Raw genomic sequence first — 21,297 nt, forward strand, 5'->3', positions numbered from 1 at the left:
CCTCCGTTGGTCCGAGGGTTTAGTAAAGTAGGACAACGTTTCTCTGCAGCGTCAATGGGCAAATTTCTACTTGAGCCATGAAGGTTTAATCTTTAAAAAAGTTCCTGAGGTTTTTTTTGTTTTGTTTTGTATTGCGTTTCTGCAAAGTCCATAATCACACACACAATGAGCTCTTTTACAGCAGCCCTTAAGACCCTTAAATCAAAATGGCAGGCAGCTTCAGCATAACCATCCATATGGTGGATAATAGCAGTAGCTTGGGTGCCAATCTGCATAAACCAACAGGCTCTCACTGTTAGAGTAGTAGAGGTTGACATGGGACTATGTTTGTGTGTATGTGTGTATCAGGGGAGGATGTGGAGGTGCACATGCACCATAGACCACTGCAGACATAAGCCACAAACCCCAAAGTGACAGTGGATGTGACTTACAGTGGCTGTTTCTCAAACAGGTGTTGATTGGTTTATTTGGTGGAGGAGGAGTGATTGCTGTGGTGAGAGTTGACAGACTTCTCCTGGTTGTTTTGTTTCTCAGTCTGAGGATGGGAAGAGTGAGCTGCAGAACAGATAAACTGAATCATAGCTCGGTTTTCCTCCCTCACATAACAGAAAAAGACGCATCTTGAAGGGCCAGTGTGAAGCAAATCTTCCTCTTGGTCATTCTAAATCCATGAAAATGTGTGTTGGCTTTTTCTGTCCTAAAAAACAGCACAAAAAATAACACAAAAAACATGTCAAGCACACAAAAAGATGCGTGCACTGCTATGCTGCAGGGTGCCAGCTCCTCGCATCCTCTCCTGATGGCCCCGGGTTACTGATCTTCTTCTGCCTGGGTGAAGAGCTGAGAGCCTGAAGTGGGACGGGCAAAGAGGGGAAGTCTGGCCCCGTCCCGTTCTCCACTTTTAATGAGCGCTCCGATCATGCAGGAGTAAAAGTCCAGGTGGAACAGCTCAGCGCTCACACACACGCCCGCTGCTCCGTACTGCTCTCAATGAAAGAGTAAGGATCCGGGCGAAAACTGCGCAGGGAATTACCTTTTTTTTTTTAACGCCTGGAGGATTATTTTACCTTTTCAGGTAAGTTCACCTTCACTGCCTTACGGAGATGATGGTTTGTGAGCAGAGAACAACCAAGCAGCTCCATGTGTGAACTGGGGATTTTGAGTGTGCTGCTGCGTGGCGTGAATGAATTATTCACTTTTTAAATGATGCGTAATTGCGCGTAATGGATGTCCATTGTGTATAAGTGCATTTTAGTTTTAATTGTCAGGCATGTGGGGAGTTTTAATCAACACTGCAGGAGGTTTTTGCGTTTGTAATTTTATTTATTTATTTATTTGAAGAAACAAAAAAAAAACTTTTTCCTTTGCAATGTATGGCTCTGGTTCATTCCAGCTGAGCGTGTGAGATTTGACAGGCTGCCCAAATATGCGCGCTGTTGTTCAAACTCAATGTTTGACGTTCTGTTTAATTTCCTTTATTTTTTTTTAAATTTTTTTTATTGAACACCTCGTTTAAGCAAAGGGGAAGAGCCCCTTTCCTTAAACGAGGCTTTTAGCTGAATGAATTTACCCCCTTTCATAATCATTCATACTGTAGGCTACTTCTCTACTTCTCATGGCCGATTTTTAAATAAGATTTGTAGAAACTTATCCAGCTTTTCCATCAGGTTGCCTAAGCCTTTATTTTGAAACGACACCTTTTGCCAGTGTAATAAGCAGCAAGCCTTGGAGCAGAATTCCTCAACTATGGTTTTTAATTTCTTGTACAGTATGCTTGACATTTCTTTGTGTATTCTCTCTGACATTTCTGTATGGTTGGAAAGAGCCTGATGAAGCGCAGGTGGTCTCTATACAATATGTCCAGGCTCAGGCTTGCACTGAGGCTGGTGCCAAGAATTAAAGTAATTCAACCTGTTCCGTGCTCGATAAACAAATAGTGTTCCAGCAGCAGCAGCAACAGCCCAAAAGGCTACAGAATTGACCTTGTAGAGACATGTTGGCTTTCCTGTGTCTGATCTCTCCAGTGCTTCTTTAGTTGGCTTGTTGCAACACTTGGCTCAACATGCTTACAGTCAATTCTGACACCTGTGAATGCTGGGATTTGACACTCCCTGGCAGAGGGTGTGTGTAAATTTCAGGCACACCATCACTCAGGACCGGGGTGAAACAAACTTCTCAGCTGGTTGTGATACTCAAATAAGCCTCAGTACCCATTGCTGCTTTGCCTCATTGCATTTACACTGGCCATCCTGGACAAGGAATGTGGCTGCTGCTGGAATGGAGAAAGCTTGAAATACAGTCCTTGTGTTTTGCATGTGGCTGTGTGTCCCTAAAGTTCACCATACGTGATGGAAACAGACCATTTTAGTGGTAAAAATGTGAAATAATGACACTTTCTCTGTGTTATCAGTGCTTCTGTCTAACTGCTTTCAAGCACCTCTGAGACGATGGTGCACCAGTCACAGGGTGGTCTTTGAGAACCCACTGTGTGCTGGTTTTTTGGAAATAGGCACAGACAGCTACTGTACATACTGTTTGCATTACAGCCACTGTACACATGTGACACTCCTGCCAGGTGTGATTTTCACCCTGGATTATCAGATGTCTGGTGATCATGCATTTAAAAAAAATAGCAATTTGCCTGCAGGGGGCTGAAAATGTTAATTTCACTGCAACAACAGACCAGAAGGCTTCTTTGTGCAAAACAGCTTGGCCTGGCGTAATCGTTGTTAAGGTTGCTATGTGCGTGTAATCCACATTGTGGTGAGAATGTAATACCGAATTGAGTTGCGTTTTAATTCCTAAAACTATGTGACCTGTCTGAGCTGCTGGGTTCTCTACCAAGTGACTTAGGCCCCTGCACAGAGCCTTTCATCTTCTCCATTGGCCTATGAAATCACTTTGCTAATTTTGTGTGCAGTTCCTCATAGTTCACTGTCAGCATGGTGACGGTTGGTTTGATTTGTGTCCCCACCCTGCCGAAATGAGATGTTTGAGATGCTGACTGTGGTAGAAAAATATATTTTATATCACCACAGAAGCAAGCGGAAGCTGTGCTATAGGTGCAGCCCATGACTTAAGTTTAACACAGGTGTATGCAAAATATACAACACCTACCCAGTAAGTAACCCACCCTGTTTGTGATCTATGATGGTGGTAAGTGGTGAGTCAGAAAGCCCTCACATACCGTGGCAATCTCCAAAGCTATCTGAGCATGTGATAAGTTATCCCAGATCTCTGTTTATCTTTGGTTCCTTTAGTTGTGTGTGTGTCTGTGTGTGTGTGTGTGTGTGTGTGTGTGTGTGTGTGTGTGTGTGTGTGTGTGTGTGTGTGTGTGTATGTGTGTGTGTATGTGGGAGAGAGCGAGGTTGTGTTTCTGCAAGTCCCCTCAGGATCTATTATCTACTGTACAGGAAACTCCCCACAGTGTTTGTCAAAGGATATCATTTGCCCTGCGTTTCATTTCTTGGAGAAGGAGGCATTTAGAGGCTCACGCTGAGAACACACATTGAGAGGTCTTAAATTATTGTCATTTTTTGTAATTGCAATTTCAGTAATTCCTACAATGATGTCATGCACCTCTTAAAGGACTTCAGAGGAACAGCATGCTGGAAGTAGCTCTGCATTGGGGAACAGTGTGTTCGCTGTTAACATTTCCTCGCAGGTGAATGACAGATCGGTTTTGAAGTTTGCTTTATCCAGTGAAGCGCGCTGACTCACCTCTCCTATGCTGCAGGTCTGTCTCCTGTACTGCAGATGTGCATATCTGTCCCGGCTTGTTCCCAACCTCAGCTTTCTTCCCCCGCAAGGACAAATTGTGGTCCTGACTGTGCAGCAGTGATCTACCTGCCTGTCAAAGCACAACACAGTGGAAAAATCATGTCAGTGTTCATGAACGTCAGATAACAATGTCGAGCTGCATTAGGAAAAGTCTTATCGCCGCCAAGGGCAGCTATTTATATTTTTACCTTAACGTGATACGGTGTGTTTGCGCTGTGTATTCATAAAATTACCATAATTACATGAGAAATCATCCTCTTCAGTACACAACAAGCACCTCGTGCACATTTAAGTTTGAAGCTACAATAGATAACTGTGCATGGAAATGGCTGATAGGGGTAACACCCAAAAATGCTCTTAAATTACATCATCACACCACACACTTATTATCACCAGCCTGGCATGACTGCGGTGCTTTATACCAATGTGACGAAGATGCAGCACAGGATGCTGCTGTTTAGGAGACTGTTGGTGATTGTCACTGGGTTTTTTTTAGGAAAAGTTTGACACTTTTCGAGAAAGCTTTTGCTCTCTTGCTGAGAGTTAGATAAGAACATTGATTCCACTCTCATGTATGAAGCTTAGCGTAGCATCAAGACTGGAAACAGTGGGTAAACAGCTAACTTGGCTTTGTCCAAAGGTAAAAAATGGTCGCCAGCACCTCCTAAGCTGGTAGGGAAAAGGGTCGTTTGTTTGTGACTTTCAGGCAATGAGTCTAGCACACTGAAACAAAACAAACAAGATATAACATGTCAATTATTGAACTTTAGAGGTGCTGGTAGGCAGATTTTGTCACCTTTGAACATAGCCAGGGTAGCTGGTTTTCCATCTTCCTGCTTAGCTAAGCTAAATGGCTGCTGGCTGTAGATTCATGTTTACTGTACTTGACCAAGGCCACTAACTTCTAACTGCTCCAATGAGCTGCTCAGTGCTCAACAGATCAGGTTGTGGTTGTACTGGGCCGCTTTCGGGTGTTAATGTGTGAATAGGGTGTTCCTGAAAAAGAGAACATTGCTCTCAGCTGAACTTCCATGGAAAAATAAAGGTTTAAAAAAGAAATGTGAATAAGTCATAGGCTTTATTGCATTTTTATTCTCAATGATTGTAACTGCTGGAAGGCAGAGTTACTCAAAATTGAATTTTGCTGTCTGGCACAAACATTTGTATGACCACAGAAACAGACCGGGAAATAGAGTACACTGATCACTTTGTTGCTGGAAGTTAGATGAGAAGCTCAATATCACCTCAGCGATCCTCTAGTCACAAACCCACTGTTCTGATAAGACAGATGCATATTTACATTTTGTTTTCAATAGTGCTACTTCATATTGCCAACATGCTGTAAATGTCAGTCAGGACTGCATCACATCTGACCCTGCTTCAGAGGTCGCTGTATGATCACATGTTGCCACTTGATCAGATTGAACCTGCCGGTGTGTGGCAGCAGTGACAGACATGACGCCGCCCTGGTGGGAGGTACAGCATTCCTCCGTTAATAGGGAGGACTCAGTCATCACCTCCCCAGTGAGGAGCTCCATCCCACCACGCTGGCACACAGCAGGGACTGGGGTGGCTCTCACGAGTAGCTCATCCTCCAGCCTGTATAAGCCTGTATAGTAAGACTTTCTCTGACCGTGTGTCTTGAGTCAGACTGTGCTGTTCTAGTTATCTACAGCACTATCATTACTACAATAGACCTGCAGCGTCTGGAATGACATCTTGTCGACCCGCTTGTGATCTTGTTAAAACTGGCTTCGACTCTGATTTACGTCTTTACACGAGTATAACTTGAATCTGATGATAGGGAAAGAAATACATTTTCTTTGTCTAGTTCAAACAGACTGTATTTCAGACTGGGATCCAGCTTGATGTGGTTGTTAGTGTCAAACAAAGAAGCCATCTGACACAGTTCCCTATTCCTGACACATTAATTATGTCTGTGTGTGCTCTCTAACTGAGTCTGACTCCACAGATATTAGTAGGAGGACTTTGACATACAGCTTTGTCTCGGAGCCCAGATGTTTCGCTGTTGAGCTTCTGGCAAATATTTTAAGCCTTTTGTAACCCAACTGGCACAAGAAACATTGACCCAAACTGACATACAATCCTTATTTGATCTGACTGATCTTAGAAGTAGGTGCGACAACATGAGTTACGGAAAACGTTTTCAAAATATTTAATTGACCACATTCAGTAGATGAGCCATTCAGCTCTTTGTGTAGTTCCTGTCCATAGTCAGCCTGATATTTATCCAAAAGTCTCTGGAAAGTGTATCTCAGTGGCACGAGTTTACTCTGTCTTGTTTCCAGCTGACTCTCCGTCACTTGTCACACTCAGAAAATGCTGACCAAAATGTCCAGTGTTGCTTTCAGCGAGCAAGCAGGAAGCAGGAAATGGGTTTCAGAAGATGACAATGAAATTGTGCTGTTTCTTCTCTCTCTCTCTAGGGCTGGGAGACTGCACAAGGACGTCTGATTAGCTGAACCAGCTCACCACCCATCATGATCAGAGCATCACTCACTGCCGTCTGCCTCGGTGAGCAACCCGTCTGTCTCTTTGCAGGAGTACGCTGGTTTTAAATATATCACCCATGACTATAATGTATTATATTTCCAAAATACTCTATCTGCTATCTCCTTTTCTGTGCATTCACACCATCAAACAGAAGTATCCTCCGACACTGAAGTCTTGTGTGTACAGTAAACACACTGACAATTATGTTACTTTGTCTGCTATTATGTGAAACTCCCTCTGCCTCACCTGCAGTGCTCCTCCTGTCCTGTGCTTGCTGGGCCAAGCCCAACGGATCAAAGAACAAGAAACCAAAGCAAGGTAAACACTGTCAACAAGCAAGCCTGTAATCTCCATCAGTCTCAGTATTATTGTCTCCACTGGCTCTCTCCACTGCAATCAACTCTGATGAAAAGGAAAAAATCACTTCATTATGCAGAAGCGTGCAATATTTATTTATCGGCTGGAAGCAAAAATAATCTTATGATAGAAATGTATGTTTTATAACTGTTGAGGAAAATCCACTTTCTGCATTAATGCCGAACTACATGCTGAAATAATTAATTATCGATGAATCTGCTGATTATTTGGTAGATTAATTGATAAAATGCCAGTAAACAGTGAAATATTGCTCTACTTCTTCTTCCCTCCACAGCTGTTCCAGAAATAGAGTGCGATGTCAGAGCGGGAAAGATCAGCCTCCCAGAGTTCATAGTCAAATGTCCTGCACACTGTAAGGAGACGAAGCAGCAAGTCTACGGGACAGGAGTCTTCGCCTCCATCTCCAGCATCTGCAATGCAGCCATCCACAGGTAAACAGTGGAGTAATGAAGGTGAAATAAAGCTCGTGTGGGACGTCTTTGTGGCAGGCTGAATTGTCTTTTAAGGGTGACATCCGATAAAAAAAAGAATTCTGTGTCCACAGCGGCATCATCACCAACTCAGGAGGAAAGGTGATTGTGAGGAAGATGGCCGGACAGAATATCTACAAAGGCAGCAACTCCAACGGGGTGCGCTCTCTGTCTCTACCGAAGTGGAGGGAGTCATTTGTAGTCTCAGGTATTAATGATGAAGTAAAGAACGTTAAAGACAGCTCTTTAGGATTAGCCCTCCAACCAACAGATGGCTCTTGTGTTTCAGTGGGGAAGCCCAAGAGAGGAGTCATCTACCCATCTACCCTGGACTACGTCCCTTCAAGACCAACCTATGTGAAGACAAGTGAGGGGAGGGTTATTTTTACACTCTGACATACATCTTTTATGTGAATATGAATTCTGGTGCATTACCTTTACTTTGTCATCGGGTGGGTTGACAGATGCCCAATGTTTCACAATGATAGGACCCAGTAAGCACTGATTTGATGATTTCCAAGTCAAAAGGTGTCATCTTGATGACATCTTGGTTCAAACTGAGCAAAATTTTGTTAAAAAGTGAAGGGCTTTTGGATATCCAGACAATATACGAATGTTATTTCTACAGAATTTAATTTATCAAATTTTAGCACATATTTAGGAATTGTTTCACACTGAAATATAGTCAGTGAAATGCTACTCAGACCTAGACAGTCAGACAGCACTAGATCAGTGCTTTCTGGGGACAAAAGGTTACTAGATAGACGTCTCTGCGCTTGACTCTGACATGTTGAGCTTCGCTCAGTTGAATGAAGAGTCAGAGCACTGCAGTCTGGTGAACAATTTCAAGAATGCATGACAACACAGCTGTTACTGTAGACGCTCTTCCTCCCCCTCTATCCGTCCTGTACACGGCCGCCTTCATCTCTCGTCTCCTTACAGGTCAAAAAGAGGCCAAATCCCCTGCGTACACCACAGCGCTGCCTACGACAACCACACCTGAGCCCACTACAACTACAACACCTGAACCCACCACCACACTGGCTCCCACCACCACTGCCACCACTACACCTCCACCAGCACCCACCACTGCCAAAGCTCGAGCTGCTGTGCACAAAGTCCGAGATGCAGGTGATTTAAACAAACACACACTTGAAAATCACACACTGTTTTTACATACTTACATGTACAGAAAGCTAACACTTTCTCCTAAACCAATGGATCCATGTACGTTATGTGGAGGATTGTGAATTTACTTGGATGCAGGATTCTGTTAACGATCCAGTAAAACCAATCCACATGGATGATCCACTGTAGCCAGTGTGCCGCCTAGCTGATGTCGAACTAACAACGCTAGCAGCCTCAACTAGAATCCACCTTTTGTTCACTTGTGTGAAAATGAGTGATGAAGACGAATGATTGTGGCTGGAAATTACATGTCACAGCTACAGTCATAAGAAATGACTGCTGGTCTTTGATTAAGTTAGTGTGCTGCTGTTCTGTTGCTTGACTGTTTGACTTAACTGTACACTTGATCACCAGTCCTTTCATCACTCTTATTAAATGAAAACGTTATCAGACGGCAATCACTGTGAGTCATCTGCCCATTTTGGATAGAAATGCAGCTACAGAGAGTAGACAATGCTGCAGTATCTTAAGGTATGTGTGTAAATGAGATGGGCTGTGTGCCAGACAACGTCCCAACCATTACTGTCTCCTTCATTTTCTGTAACATTATCTCTCTCCACTCCATATTGGCACCCCATTTGTCTTTCTTCTATCTAGGCAGCAGTCACCCGTACCTTGCCTCTGTGGCAGCCGCAAGTTCAAGTAAGTGAAGCAAAGCAAACAGGGGTCAACACTGTTTTTTTTTTTTTTTTTTGTGGCATGAAGGGATGCTGCGGTGTTGCTTAACACTGGGGTGTGCAGGAATATGTGTTTACATTAAGCATTGGGTGTTTGCTTCACATCAGTCCTTCAGGGAATAGTGTGCAACAGGATTCACCATGTAATCTGTATTAAAGGTGTCGTTGGCCCTGCTTTCAAAGCAAGTTTGTCATTATCAATGGCACAACTTGTGTATTTTAGTAAGTGAAATTAGTCCAGTTTACTTGTTTTAAGCTAAAAACTTAAAACAGCAAGGGCAAGACCTGGGCTTTTGCTTTAGGCTAAAACCAAAACTATGTTCAATTTGCTATTTTTTTTTAGATAATTTACATGTAAAAGAAGACTTTTGTCTAAATTTGCCCAAATTGTGTTATTGGTATAGGACAGTCACAAAATGGTCAAGGAAAGAGTCCCAGCCAAGGTATGTCAATACTCTCACTGATTCTGCAGCTCTTGGAAAGTCCTTTACACCAAATATAACAATTCAAGTTGAACTAAACCACAGCATTTCTTCAAAGTACTCAGAGGAAGTGCCTATCCAAATAGATTCCCACAGCGTACCAGTGCAGGTAAAACCAAGATTTATTCTTGATGTGTCCTTTCTCATTCTACCTTTTGATAGCCTGAAATTGTCTCCATATTTGCTCTTTCTTCCTTACCTTTCTTTTTTTCCTTACCTTTTCTCTGTACTGATGTACATAAACTCTGCATGGCATCTCTGTTCTGTATGTGCACAGCTGCTTTAAACGTCATTTACTAGTCTGCTAACATAGGGCCAGTCCAGAATGTTCTGGAGAAGCCCAGCTTCTGTTTTGTACTTTCCAGTAAATCAGCACTGAAATACAGGATACAACTTTATTCACTCTGCATTAGCAAGCATTTATGACCTGTTGGGATCAGTCCAAAGAGGTGGACTAGCGGATCAACATTGCCACCCCTAGAGTCATGCTGCTATCGTGGCCAAAAAAAGTGGAATATTTTCTGTCTCAGAAGTGCTAGTCCTCCTATTAAACAATTATTATTTTGCCTGTCTGGTCACTAAATCTATCTACAATCATTGTCAAAGAAGAAGCCTGTTAATCTTATCAATACACAAGTGAATCGTCTTGGCTATATGCCATTACAAAAAGAACACTTTATATCACTGTGAAATTTGTTAAGGTCATACAATAGATAATATATTAGTCTTTCATCTGCTATTGAAGATAAACCAAGGAATGTTATTTCATGTTATCTCATGATAACGTTGTTTCCCAAATTTGGGTCCCAGGTCTGCGCAGACCGGAGGCAGGGTCGGCTATCAGGAGACAGCTATCCTCTCCAGTCGGCCCAGGTCAGCCTCATCATTAACACACACACACACACACATACTCACACACACACACACACACACACAAACTGAGAAACAAACAGGCAGATGAGGTGGGACTGTTGGGGAATGCGGGTCAAGGGCACAAGGGGGGACAGATGTCTTTGTTGGAACAAGAATCCAGGAGACGTAGACCGCTGTAAGACTGACCCTCATGTCCGCGCCCGTAAGCCCCTGTGATCTTCACCCCTGGGTCACCACTAATCCACTCCATCAAGCATCTAAGCTAACATTCCTTACAGGATGACCGCTGTTCTCTGTCATCAGGCACATCCTCTTATTCTTGTTTTCATTTTCCAAGATGAAAAGAGACAACTGAAGCCAAGTCAGGGCATGTAAATATGCCCAGCATATATCCCTTTGTTTTTGATATCATGCTGCGGAGAAAATGCCTCCAGCTTCGCTAAAAGCAAAACAGCTGGGCTGCATTTGTGGATGGAGCCCCAGACCTGAAGCTCTCTCTTGCCCCCCTTCTCCCTCCATTCTCTCTCTATCCCTATCTGCCTGTTTCTCATTGCTACAAACAGCTTTTAACAGGGTTCAGCCAGCCCCACCCGAGCGGACCCCGACCATGAGCCAGTCCAACCCTGGTAAGTATCTCCAGATCCTGAGCAGGAGTCCTTAAACTGCACAAGCAGACACACACACTGATGTAGAGAAGTAGACAGGTGTGATCAAACGGGACTAACTAGGGTAATAAAACCCTAGTTGAAATGTTTTATAAAGCTGCACTAATGTTTACCTTCTGTGGGATGCTATGGTTCAATGTATAGCCAGTCCTCTATAAACGACGGGCGGAAATACAAGCAGGTACTCAACTTTCACTGTACCCTACATGAAAAAATGAGCAGTAAGTATGTTGATATGTCTCAAAGATGAGCGATGATTTGATATTATTGTCCTGAATTCATCTTGTGCCTTATCTCCACTATGTCAGAGACAGCAAAGAGCTCTCAACCCTCTCTTTTAGATAAGACCACGATGAGAAAAGCGCTCTGTCAGTACTGTAATAACATCTTATGACAGATCCCATCTGGTCTGGCCTCTTCCCCTCCCTTGTAAATGCTTGCAGAGAGGGAGAATGAGATGAAAGCAGCAGCAGCAAGTGGTCCTGTGTTGCTCCCACAGAGACGTATGATCCAATCCACAGTGCTGCAGGATCTGGGTCCACTCTCTAGCCTGACAAGAATAGAAAACTCTCGCCACTCAAACCAGACGAGGTTTCGCTCACTAAGGAATGTGCTTCTGTTTTTGCTTCTGTGGAATGCAAAACCATGGATCCCTAAAATAAGACAGTACAATGTCCATCTAAATGATGGTTGATTGTATGATATGGTTTCTAACGTGCAGCGCGAGCTGTTTCAAGTCGGTGCATCATTTATCTGACTAACCTGTTACTGTAGAGACATCAGGTATGGAAATGTCTGATCAGTGCAGAGAACAGCTATTCAGATCTGTGGCTTTTGGATAATTGTGTGATGCTTTATGGATCCCCTTAGGGAAATTCTTTATGCTCAAGGTCAGAGGTCAGAGGTCAGGATCAGCTACACAGCAGCGCCGCTGGAGCCGGCAGCCATTCAATGTCTTTCTCAAGGACACACCAGTGGATGCTTGGAGACGTTAGAGTTCTTAACTCTGATTTAATAGCTGAAGGGTTTCCCAGCGGCTTTGCCACCCTGCTGCTCCAAACAGATGTTCAAAGTTATTGCTTGGCTTTCTGGAAATGTTACAATCCATGTAGCCTTGCATTTGTTATGAGATATGCCTGCTTGTCAACCACAAAGATTCATGAGATTGCCTCTGTAAAAGGTGTCAAGATTCTGTTCATTGGGTCTCTGTGTTGGTGTGAAAATGCAAATTTTGGCCCTATAATTGTAGGCTGAGCTACAACCCAAGGTAATGATCAGTATCCCTGATCCCGCTCTGACCTTCTGGCCACAGTGATCGCTGAAGTGGCTATGATCAGGAGAGTTAAACTGAATCCTTTTAAAGCACCTGTTTCATCAGAAAAAGACAACACTGCTGTCTGCTCTATAACGCTGGGCCTTTGACCAGCAGCAGATTAGACTAATCTCTGTGTCCTACTATCTACACTGTCCCTGGTTTGACACCAACTTTAGAATAATACTCCCACGCTTCACCGGGCGGCTGGCTGGGCTCTCCCAGCCCGTCCCGGTCAACAAAGGCCCTGCTCACTAGCTGCCACTCGATGGGAACCTCAGAGCCCAGGCTGTGTGTTTGTGTAAGATACCCATCCACTGCAGGGAGGGGTTAACTGAAGTGTGTTGTCATGGCTCAGTCAGTTTAGATAGATATGATGCACTGTTATGGTTTTGCTCAGCTGTTTGGGATTCTAGAGTTCAACCACATTTCAATTAACCTGTAGCCATGCAAGAGTCTGGTCGATTAGCCTGCCTGACGTTTTTGCCACGTTATAAGTTGAAACTTTAAGTCTGTGCGAAGTGTCTGACTCAAGGCTGAACATCTTGTGCATACCCCACTAATAATGTGGCAGATTTAGTGGAGGTCACAAGTATGATTCTCCTTGATGCTTCTCCTGAACGCGGCTTTCTAATCTTCTCCTGCACAGCTTTTCCCAGAAGGGATTGGGCGCCCCCCTCCTTTCCTCGTCCTGATTGGTTCCCTGGAGCTCGACGACCAGCAGGTATCAAAGAATTGCTAATCATTCTTCAGCAAATCATAAACATAGGGGCTTTGATTAATGTTGAAACGAACTATGGTAAAAGTGATATGGCTGCAATATTTGTGATAAAAGGTTTTCTTTTCTAAAAGTTTTCCATGTTTCACTCAATCTAAGCCTTTAATTTATTAATCCAATGCCAACAATGTGGCCTTATAAATACAGTAAAGTTTTAGAATGCTCACTTACAGCCAGAAACGATTTGGGAAGAGTTTGTTTTGCCTGTGGTGATCTGTGAAAGTGAACTGGAGAAGAGCCACTTTGAAAGTTTACAATGAAGCTTTTCATCACCCTAAATGTAACGCTTGTAGCTGCTGATGCCTCCACCTTCTCTGCCGTACATTCAGATATTAGTTATGCAGTTCCAGACTCAGGATACACATGGAGCGAGACGGACACACCTGAGATTGCAGGTGAGTCAACCTCCCTGTAGGACAGCACATGACAGTTTGGCGTGTGCTGCTCCCATTCACCGTGGAAGGTTACTACACTTTGTATCCATTTAAATTGCATGCGCATGTTTTTGTGACTGGTACAATTTGGTATCTGCTGACCATGTACTGTATGTGTTGAACTGACTCCATGTCTAAGTACACGCAGTGTCTCTCAGGACATTGTGTTAACCTGGCATCTTCCCGCCATATGAGAAATGCCTGTGAAGTGTGGAAGAAAAGAGCATAATGTAGGTGGCATGTGAGCGAGAGACTCTGTGAGGTGATAATTCTGCACAAAGCTGTTGTTTTCACTGGTGTGGGATTGGTTGGGGAGAACGTGTGACCAATCCCAACCATGGAAATGTGTGCTTTTCTCTTTAAAGGACATTGTGGGAATACTAACAGGTTTCAAAAAATCCTCCTCTAGCTCGGGATCACAGGCCTGATATCTCAGAGTTTGAGCGCTGGTTTTATAACTTTGGACCATACCGTAAGTGTTTTTCTATTTTCTTTACTGGGAACTAACAAGTCCTGGGGTTCAGGCTTCATATTGTCATATGTATGGATTGTGTTCAGATGTAAAACCTGTTGACCGTTTTGTTTCAGTGATGCAACACTTTCCTAGCATGACCACACTCTTATGTTCCAGTTTTATTTTCTGACACAGGACTAGTGTAATTCTTTCCCTGTTTCATTTAGTTTTTAAACAAAAGAGGTTGTGTCATTGTAAATTCTGACTTTTGATTTGAGATATCCCTTGGCGTTTCCTTATCTAAACTGCACATTGTCTTATGCAGTTATTTATATGGAGAATAGGCCACATTGATACACATAATAATAAGAAGAGAAGGAATTTATCCATACATGCTAGTTGAGAATTGGGACATGACACTTAAAGGAATAGTTTGACAGTATGGTAAATATGCATATCTGATTATCTGAGTTAAATGAGAAGCGTGATACCACTCTAATGTATGTCTGTTAAATATGAAGCCACAAACGGCAGCCAGTTGGCTTAGCTTAGCATAACAACTGGAAACAGGGGGAAACCGCTAGCATGACTCTGTCGGAAGGTTACAAATTCTGCCTACTTATTGTTTTTACACCATGGTTTTTGTACAGATTCAACAAAAAAATTCCAACAAGGTTATCAGCGTGCCTTACACAATGTCTACACAAGCTAGGTGGTGAAAGCAGCAGGTCAGCAGAGCAGCAGCAGCTTTAGCTTATTCCTCCGTTTGTTTCTACACAGGATGCATTCAGGCACAGTACTGAGCGTAGGTCCTCCTTTTTTGGCAGCGCTTAGAGGCCCATATCCCATCACTGTAGTTACGGATGTAAAACAGTTGAAGTGTAAAAATGTGCTTTGGGTCAGGGCTACAGGCGTCAAACGCGGGTCATTATGTGGTCTGTGGAGACTGAGTAGAGGTGCTGGAAAGTGGATTTTGTGACCTTTGGACAAAGCCACAGTAGCTCTTTGCCACTGCTTCGAGTCTATATGCTAAGCTAGGCTAATCTAGGTTGGTTAGGCTGGTTCTAGCTCCTTACTTAATACACAGACATGAGATTGGTATCCATCTTCTCATCTAACTCTCAGCAAGAAAGCAAACAAATGTATTTCCCAAAGCTATTCATGTAAGTGCTTTGAAAGGAAAACACGTTTGATTTGTTTTTAGACACAGCCTTCAACCTGAAAATGCATACCACTACAATGTGGCCCACTGACAAGACACAAAAGGGCATTCAAAAAAAAACCCTCACTTCCAGATTACAGGCCATGGTGCCATGTGTTTGATGACACAGCCTAGACTCCAGATCTAAGTAAAAGGGACATGCATTGGAAAACCGAGGGGCTGAGCCGTTTCCAGCGTGAGCCACAAAAATGCCACCACACATCCAACCAAATGAAACTGGGAGTCAAAGGGAGCAAGCTGTGATCCCATGGTGTGTTTACATGTTTCGTTTGTCATAGTCTGTCATCACTGATAATATCTTTACTTTTAGTCCCCCGATCCACTGACTCAGATGTCAACCGTAGGACGCCACTGGATACAACCCATACTAGAGGTGAGCAGTGGTTACCATAGCTACAAACATCTGTTTGTATCCAGGGAGGCATCAGCTTGGACACGTCATACGGCATCTATAAAGCAATCCTATTTTTTGCCTAAGCAAAAATAGCTGCCTCATCTTTCTAATTATGTGTAGCGCTTACAAAAAAGGTGCAATATTTTCAATTTATGATAAAGAAATCAACCTTTTTGTGTAGCTACCATGGTTAGTGATGTTAGTTACTTGCTGCTTTTTTGGAGAAATGTGCTTATGCCGAGCTTGTATGATATTATCTATGCAGTGGAACCAGTGGATGCCTGGAAGCCAGAAGCACACTTATATGAATCAGGTAAGACAGCTTGCGCTGCAGTATGCTCCTTTTTCTAGCCTCCATAAGAGTCGCTTTGCTAACTCCTCATTTCCGACTGCAAGTACAAACCAAACCAAGGCTATCTGAGGAAAGGCATCTGGGTTTCTGCTCACCCTGTAATTGAAGGGGATTAGGATTCAGAGTCAAATGGCATGGTTGCTTGAGGAGAAAAATCAGTTCCTGTTTGGCAGAATATTTGCAACACCAAATACTGGTTGACATTTGGGATCCTTGTGAAGTTTGGGAAGTGGGCAGCTGCAAATACGCTGTGTTCAGTGGAAATTTTACAAGACAAACTCTCAGGTTGTTTCTGCCAAGGTTGACCTTTTCTACTGGTTTGTAGCAAGAGTGTGGAAAATTTAGGATGATACATTTCCAGGACAACACTTGGCTGTCAATTGAATTTTTTTTCCACCATCCCATGTAAAAGCTGTTGTTGAGATTGCGTTTTCTATCATTTTAAGAATATACATGTCAATGATTATTAAGGGACACAAAAAGTCCAGTGAAATTTATAAAAATGTCCCCTCTACAGTAAAAAACCTAAGGAGTAAATTTGAGCTGAAATCTGCTTTAAAGATTTATGTGTTTCTTAATTTTCAGGTTTCAGCGTGAGGGAGCAAGAACCCGTCCCTAGAACACCTGAACCTGTGTCACAGGGAGACCCAAGTACGTCCCACTTACATCTTTAAAGCTACTCTGTGTAGAATTTATATTTGATTAATTGCATCTTGTAAATTATGAATTATTTGATAAGATTTTGACAGTCCTGGTGAAAGTTGGGGTATTCATTTCAGTGTCTCCACAGCAAGATCTTGCCGTGATTCTTTTTCGGTAAACAAACTTAGTTTTGTTTACATTCAGTGTTTCTCACTAAAACACACTGTGTGTATCCTTGGGGCCCGACAAATGGGGCTGAATGGATTTTATTCCTCATAAACATTTGCGATGACAATTTTTTGAATTGCATCAAACTGAACTGTTTACATAAATTTTACATAAGTCAATAAGTGGAAGATCGTGACGCCATTGGCAGAAATGTATAAAACATCACCTGTGTTCTTGTGTGCGTGCACAACATAAACAAAATGGGGGCCCACTGGTAAAAACATTGCTTTAAACCGCTACCAGCGGCCAAAATCTGCAGGATACCTTTAATCTCTACCGCATTGACTTTTTTGCTACCACTGCTGCAGAGTGTCAAAGTTGAAAATTTTCAAATTTGATATATTATGGCTTCAAGTGATAACCGATGCATTACCAAGCACATTATTGAAACTGCTGTAACCTTGTGGTGCGTCCTGTTTCTGCAGATTGTAAGGTAGACTTGGCCTTCCTGATGGATGGGAGCTGGAGCATCGGGAAGCGGCGTTTTAAGATCCAGAAGGACTTCCTGGCTGAGGTGGCTCAGACCATTAACGTGGGTGTGGCTGGACCCATGATGGGCATCATCCAATACGGGTAACCTCACTTTTCCTGTTGTGTTATTATGCGCCATTTTTAGATGGGAAAACATAATGTGACTGCCTTTTCTTTTGTCTCAAGGGATGACCCTGTGACAGAGGCCAGTCTGAAGACTCACCCCAACTCCAGAGAGCTGAAGTCAGCCATAGATAAGATTGTGCAGAAGGGAGGCCTTTCAAATGTGGGTGAGTGACCCGCTGTTAGCTGCCAGCTACAGTAAATTTCTACAAACACAAGTGTGAAAGCGAGAGGGGTGCAATTGTCGCAAGGTTTACTACACCCAGGCACATTTTCACATGCAAGTATAGAATTAAATCTAAATTTGCTGCGAGACACTGCTGGCTAAATTACAGTCCTGCTTCTGTAAACCGTGTTTTTCCTCTGCACTGACAAAAAAGCCTTTGGTTTTACCAGCCCATGGGGGTCAGCTTTCAGAGGGCAAGTGCTGATTTTCTGCTTTGGTTAGTGCGTCAGCATGCACCCACTGCCACATGTGTCTTTATAAATTTTGCATGCTGATACAAATATGTGTTATTTTTGTTTGCCCAGAAGCACTCTGTAATCATACAACATTGTGAGTGGTTATAAAAGCTTCCATAGTCCCCAACAGAGCCTTTCCTGTTCTGCCATTGTGTAGACAACCAGTGACACTATGACAGGCTAAATGGTAGGATATCACTATTATGTGATATTATACAAGTTTAGCAATGCACCTTATAGAGAGACGTTTGTATTTTTGTGTACAAAATACACAGGCTACTATGTAAAGTTTTCATATGGCCTACAGTGGTTTGTTTTTTTCAAAAGACACTTCTGTACATATTGGTCAGGAAAAGAAAAAAAAATCTCAGTCCACTGAATGTACATAATGATCAAGTGTCTTTTTTTTTCATTTGGTATTCTGCAGTCCGTGTGAATTTTTATTCATGATGTTGAGTAACACCTTTGTGAAAAACAGATGGGTTCTTCTCCCTCAACTCGTCTTTTCCCGCCTTCATGCCTGCATTTCAACCACTGACTTGTTTATGTACTTCAACTGTCTCCCTGCTGCCCTCTGGTGTCCTGACAGGAAAGGCCCTCTCCTACATCAATAAGCAGTACTTCAGTGATGCCAACGGAAACCGAGGAGGAGCTCCTAATGTGGCGGTGGTGCTGGTGGACGGCTGGCCTACTGACAAGGTGGAGGAGGCGTCACGGCTCGCTCGGGAGTCTGGCATCAACATATTCTTTGTCACCATCGAGGGCCCCGATGACAATGAGAAACAAAACCTGGTTGAGGCCAACTTCGTTGACAAGGTGGAGTATTGTCACAGAGGTGTGTCAGTGCTTTCTTAAAACACGGCAGTTTGAGACACAGTGTGCCCTTCATCCCACAGGCTGTGTGTCGGACAAACGGCTTCTTCTCCCTGCCTGTGAACAGCTGGTTTGCCCTGAGGAAGACCGTGCAGCCCCTGGTGAAGAGAGTGTGTGACACAGACCGCCTGGTGTGCAGCAAAACCTGCCTGAACGCCAACGACATCGCCTTCGTCATCGACGGCTCCAGCAGCGTGGGAACTGGCAACTTCCGCACGGTGCTGCAGTTTGTGGCCAACATCACGCGGGAGTTTGAGATCTCTGACACGGACACGCGGGTGGGAGCTGTGCAGTACACCTACGAGCAGAGGCTGGAGTTTGCCTTTGGCCAGTACGACAACAAGGCCGAGCTGCTGAACGCCATCAAACGCATCAACTATTGGAGCGGTGGGACCAGCACTGGCGCCGCCATCACCTACGCCGCAGAGCAGCTCTTCAGCAAATCCAAACCCAACAAACGCAAGATCATGATTGTCATTACAGATGGCCGCTCCTATGATGACGTCCGGGCACCGGCACTGGCTGTCCATCGCCAAGGTGAGAGGTCAAGCACAACAGAATTTGAGAAATAAGGAGCTTTTTGGCAGATATGGTCAAGTCAAGAAGTGACTAAGTCCTTGCATCAATAAATCCTTTTCAGACCTCACTGAACAAACTAATGTAAAACATTGGAGGACTAAGGCTTTGACCCACAATCAACAATATAATTAGATAAAAAGTAATGTCTGCTGTGATTCAGTCCACAGTGAGGTGTCATGCAGTGTGTGTTTGATGTGACAAACACATGCGAGGCCTGTGTGTGTGTGTAATCTACTGTTCCTCCCTGTGATCCAGGTGTGATCGCCTACTCGATTGGCATCGCCTGGGCAGCCCAGGACGAGCTGGAGTACATCGCCACAGACCCCGACAAGGAGCACTCCTTCTTCGTGGACGAGTTCGACAACCTCTACAAATTTGTACCCAAGATCATCCACAACATCTGCCAGGAGTTCAATTCCCAGCCCAGAAACTGAAGCCGGACAGGTGGAGGGGAGGTGTAAAGAGGGACATCCTGATAGTGGGCTGTCTTAACAGAGCGCTGATTGTAAATTTACTCACTCTGTTGCCCAGATGGTGGTGCTGGATTGGCTGCAGCTCCCCGTATTTGAACAGGAAGGGGTTTTGAATTTAGGTGAGGATAGTGGGTTTGGACAAAACAAATCTTAAGGTGAATCAGCATTTGGTCCCCAAAATATACAGACGGTGCTAATAGTAAAGTGTTTGCATACACAGTGACATACTGACATCCCGTGCGGTGCCAGTTGTTCTCTGTTGGTGCCATAAAGAGAACCAAGTATTCCTAATCATTTAATTAGAAATGTTGGCACCACTTTCTAATTCACCTTTTATAATAGGTTTATAAGTTGTAAATCAGAGTTTTGATTTTTTTTATTTATTTTTTTTTATTTCATCATGCAAACCTCTAGTGGACTGTTTGCTGCAGAAAATCTGGACCAAAATTCATCTAACAACTTGTCAGTGTTTATTAACTGCAGATTTCATTGGCTGAATTTGTAACTGGAGGCTGGTAAAAGCAAGTGACATGCTGGAGGAGCCAAGGGGATTTTTCACAATTTGGCAAATCAGAACTTCAACAAAGTAAATGATTTATTTACATTAATAAAGCCCTTATGTACAACTTATAGAAATTTATAAAGGGTGCAATAGTAGGAAGGGGTACCAGACTGATTAACAAACACAAAGCTGCCTTACTGGGATATGGTGCTTGCAGAGAAAAGTAGATTTAAAGCATGCCTAGCACTTCCTCTTATGGCTTAACATACTTCGTAAACTTAATAATACGGGGCTTTATATACAATTCTCTGTAAAGAGGATATACTTTCTTAGAAATGGTGCATTTTGATCTTCCTAATAGGAGAGATTTGTTAGTAGGGACATTGTTTAAGTTCCCCTCTATGACAGTGGTGCTGATATTGCTGGTATATAAGTGGAAGGTGAAAATGAGGCTCATGTGCAACCAACAAGTGGACGTGATGCGTCAAGTCATCAACACGGAACAAGGAAGTGGACTTGTGTGAGAAGTGAGGACAGACGAGCTGGTATGTCTTTGTACAGAGTGATAGCAGATGTTAAATATGCTTCTCAGGAATGAAAGCAATTCATCTCATCACCCTTGTTTTCTAACAGTGTGGTTGCTTCTAACATTGCAGGCATTTCTGTTTTGTTTAAAGAGTATTTATGATTTTCTCCATTATGTCCTTTTTGTACATATGCATATTAAAAGCCTTTCGCTAATAATGTTCAGATAATTGATCAATATTTTTTTTTGCAATTTTTAATAAAATAAAGAAAATGAAGAGAACCTAAAGTGGCTGTTTTCTCTTGAATATTTTGATGATCCCACTGCCGCAATTAGCGTCAAAATCACTCTCTTTCTGGGTTTCATAACTCAGTTGAATCTGAACACACAGACATTATACGCATATTTTTTTTGTCCATGTCCATCGTGACGAATTGTCAATAAA

At 43.2% G+C, this 21,297-nt stretch overlaps 1 protein-coding gene across 2 annotated transcripts; it reads left to right on the forward strand.

Annotated features, from left to right (window-relative positions):
- The first annotated feature begins 932 nt into the window (after positions 1–932).
- On the forward strand, positions 933–21,115 carry vit (vitrin). 2 transcript variants are annotated; one of them, XM_040138574.1, is made up of 23 exons: positions 933–1,075; positions 6,228–6,315; positions 6,547–6,612; positions 6,947–7,103; positions 7,217–7,350; positions 7,432–7,509; positions 8,085–8,273; positions 8,928–8,972; positions 9,412–9,450; positions 9,548–9,598; positions 10,300–10,362; positions 10,926–10,988; positions 12,989–13,063; positions 13,447–13,512; positions 13,961–14,023; positions 15,538–15,600; positions 15,887–15,934; positions 16,559–16,624; positions 17,269–17,416; positions 17,501–17,604; positions 18,489–18,715; positions 18,796–19,309; positions 19,607–21,115. In XM_040138574.1, exons 2-23 carry the CDS (start codon positions 6,282–6,284, stop codon positions 19,783–19,785), a joined length of 2,472 nt encoding a protein of 823 aa, XP_039994508.1. In that variant the 5' UTR covers positions 933–1,075; positions 6,228–6,281; the 3' UTR covers positions 19,786–21,115. The 2 variants fall into 2 exon arrangements, with proteins under 2 accessions (XP_039994508.1, XP_039994509.1); XM_040138575.1 differs by lacking the exon at positions 933–1,075 and adding an exon at positions 3,833–3,881.
- Positions 21,116–21,297: the final 182 nt, after the last annotated feature.

The sequence above is a fragment of the Xiphias gladius genome, chromosome 11 (assembly GCF_016859285.1).
Source record: "Xiphias gladius isolate SHS-SW01 ecotype Sanya breed wild chromosome 11, ASM1685928v1, whole genome shotgun sequence".
Taxonomy (NCBI): domain Eukaryota; kingdom Metazoa; phylum Chordata; class Actinopteri; order Istiophoriformes; family Xiphiidae; genus Xiphias; species Xiphias gladius.

Bases quoted from the DNA above. Each gene is read 5' to 3' on its own strand.
- vit (XM_040138574.1), top strand. From the start codon at position 6,282: ATGATCAGAGCATCACTCACTGCCGTCTGCCTCG. The intron at 7,104-7,216 runs GTAAACAGTGGA...CTGTGTCCACAG, and splicing joins TGCAATGCAGCCATCCACAG to CGGCATCATCACCAACTCAG. The intron at 17,417-17,500 runs GTAACCTCACTT...TTTTGTCTCAAG, and splicing joins ATGGGCATCATCCAATACGG to GGATGACCCTGTGACAGAGG.